The 1231-nt window shown below is 34.7% G+C and overlaps 1 protein-coding gene across 1 annotated transcript; it reads left to right on the top strand.

The window, feature by feature from the left end:
- Positions 1-1073, top strand: LOC143197572 (non-structural maintenance of chromosomes element 3 homolog). Its single transcript, XM_076406110.1, has 4 exons — positions 1-289; positions 347-563; positions 621-835; positions 890-1073. Exons 1-4 carry the CDS (start codon positions 56-58, stop codon positions 998-1000), a joined length of 777 nt encoding a protein of 258 aa, XP_076262225.1. The 5' UTR covers positions 1-55; the 3' UTR covers positions 1001-1073.
- The last annotated feature ends 158 nt before the right edge of the window (positions 1074-1231 follow it).

The raw sequence follows: 1231 nt of genomic DNA, 5'->3' as shown, positions 1-1231 counted from the left end.
TAGTGCTGTATGGAGATAGCTGATACACGATTTTAAAGTTCTTCAAGTCGTAAAAATGTCGAAGAAGCGAAGATCAGTTAGCGGGTCTCAAAAAACCAAATCACAGACTGATCCAGACGTACCGGATCAAAATACAGAAAATATAATCAATGATGTAGTCAGGTACATTATTCTTAAAGCTGACGAAAATTCATTTTATACCAGATCCGAATTAAATCAAAATGTAATTCACAAAAAGGGCCAATGCGTGGATAGTGTTATACAACAAGCAATTAAGGTTCTGGAAAATGTTGGTATTATTATTGTTATATGGATGTTGTTGATATTGTTTTGCATACATTTTTAGGTATATGGTTACACACTTACTGAATATGATGATGTAAAAATGAAAAAAAAAATTTATTTTTTAATTAGTATGTTGCCTCCTGTAAATTATTCCGATGAAGAGGAAGAATGTGTTTCTAGTTATGAAACTGGTTCAAATGTACCAAATGCTGCTCACAAGATACTGACTCTATTAATTTTATCCCATATATTTATGACAAACGCGCCAGTATCAGACAGTGAGCTCTACGATACCATTCCTTTATTGTTTTTATATTGTTGATTTATTATTTCAGAATCCCTTTATAGTTTCCTGAAGTCCTTGGATATTGATGTAGAAGTTGAGCATCCATTTTTCGGTAAAGTCAAAGAATATATAAGAGAAACCTTGATAAAGAATTATTACCTTCACTGTGAGTTTGATGAGAAAACGAAAATACAAACTTTCCAATGGGGGATTCGAGCTGAAATTGAAATCTCAAAGATGAAGGTTTTACAGTTCGTGTGTGAGGTAACTATTTCAGTTGACTTATAAGCACATTGTCAGGTTATTATTGATTTACAGATGTATGGAAATAAGCAACCAAAAGACTGGCCAGAACATTACAGAGCGGCCGAGAATCAGTTCAAAGAAAGAGAAGAGCTAAAGGAAGAAACAAGGGATGAATCAAGCTAGTCACCGATACTGGTAGAACTACAATATAAAGTTTATTTGTATACAAAAATTGTATCTTCTTAACTAATACAATATAAATAAAAAGATATAGGAAAATGTTAAATCTCATTGGTCCTTACATTGCGTTGTAAGCTGGGCCGCGACCTCCTTCTGGGACCACCCAGTTATTCTGGCTGGGGTCCTTGATGTTGCACGTCTTACGGTGGATGGCCCTCTCCAGAATCGAGTGGC

Source organism: Rhynchophorus ferrugineus, unplaced genomic scaffold (genome assembly GCF_030347505.1).
Source record: "Rhynchophorus ferrugineus isolate W39M unplaced genomic scaffold, kcgeb_rfMv2 rfM5, whole genome shotgun sequence".
In the NCBI taxonomy this organism is placed as follows: Eukaryota; Metazoa; Arthropoda; class Insecta; order Coleoptera; family Curculionidae; genus Rhynchophorus; species Rhynchophorus ferrugineus.
This window is presented reverse-complemented; position numbering and strand designations above follow the sequence as displayed.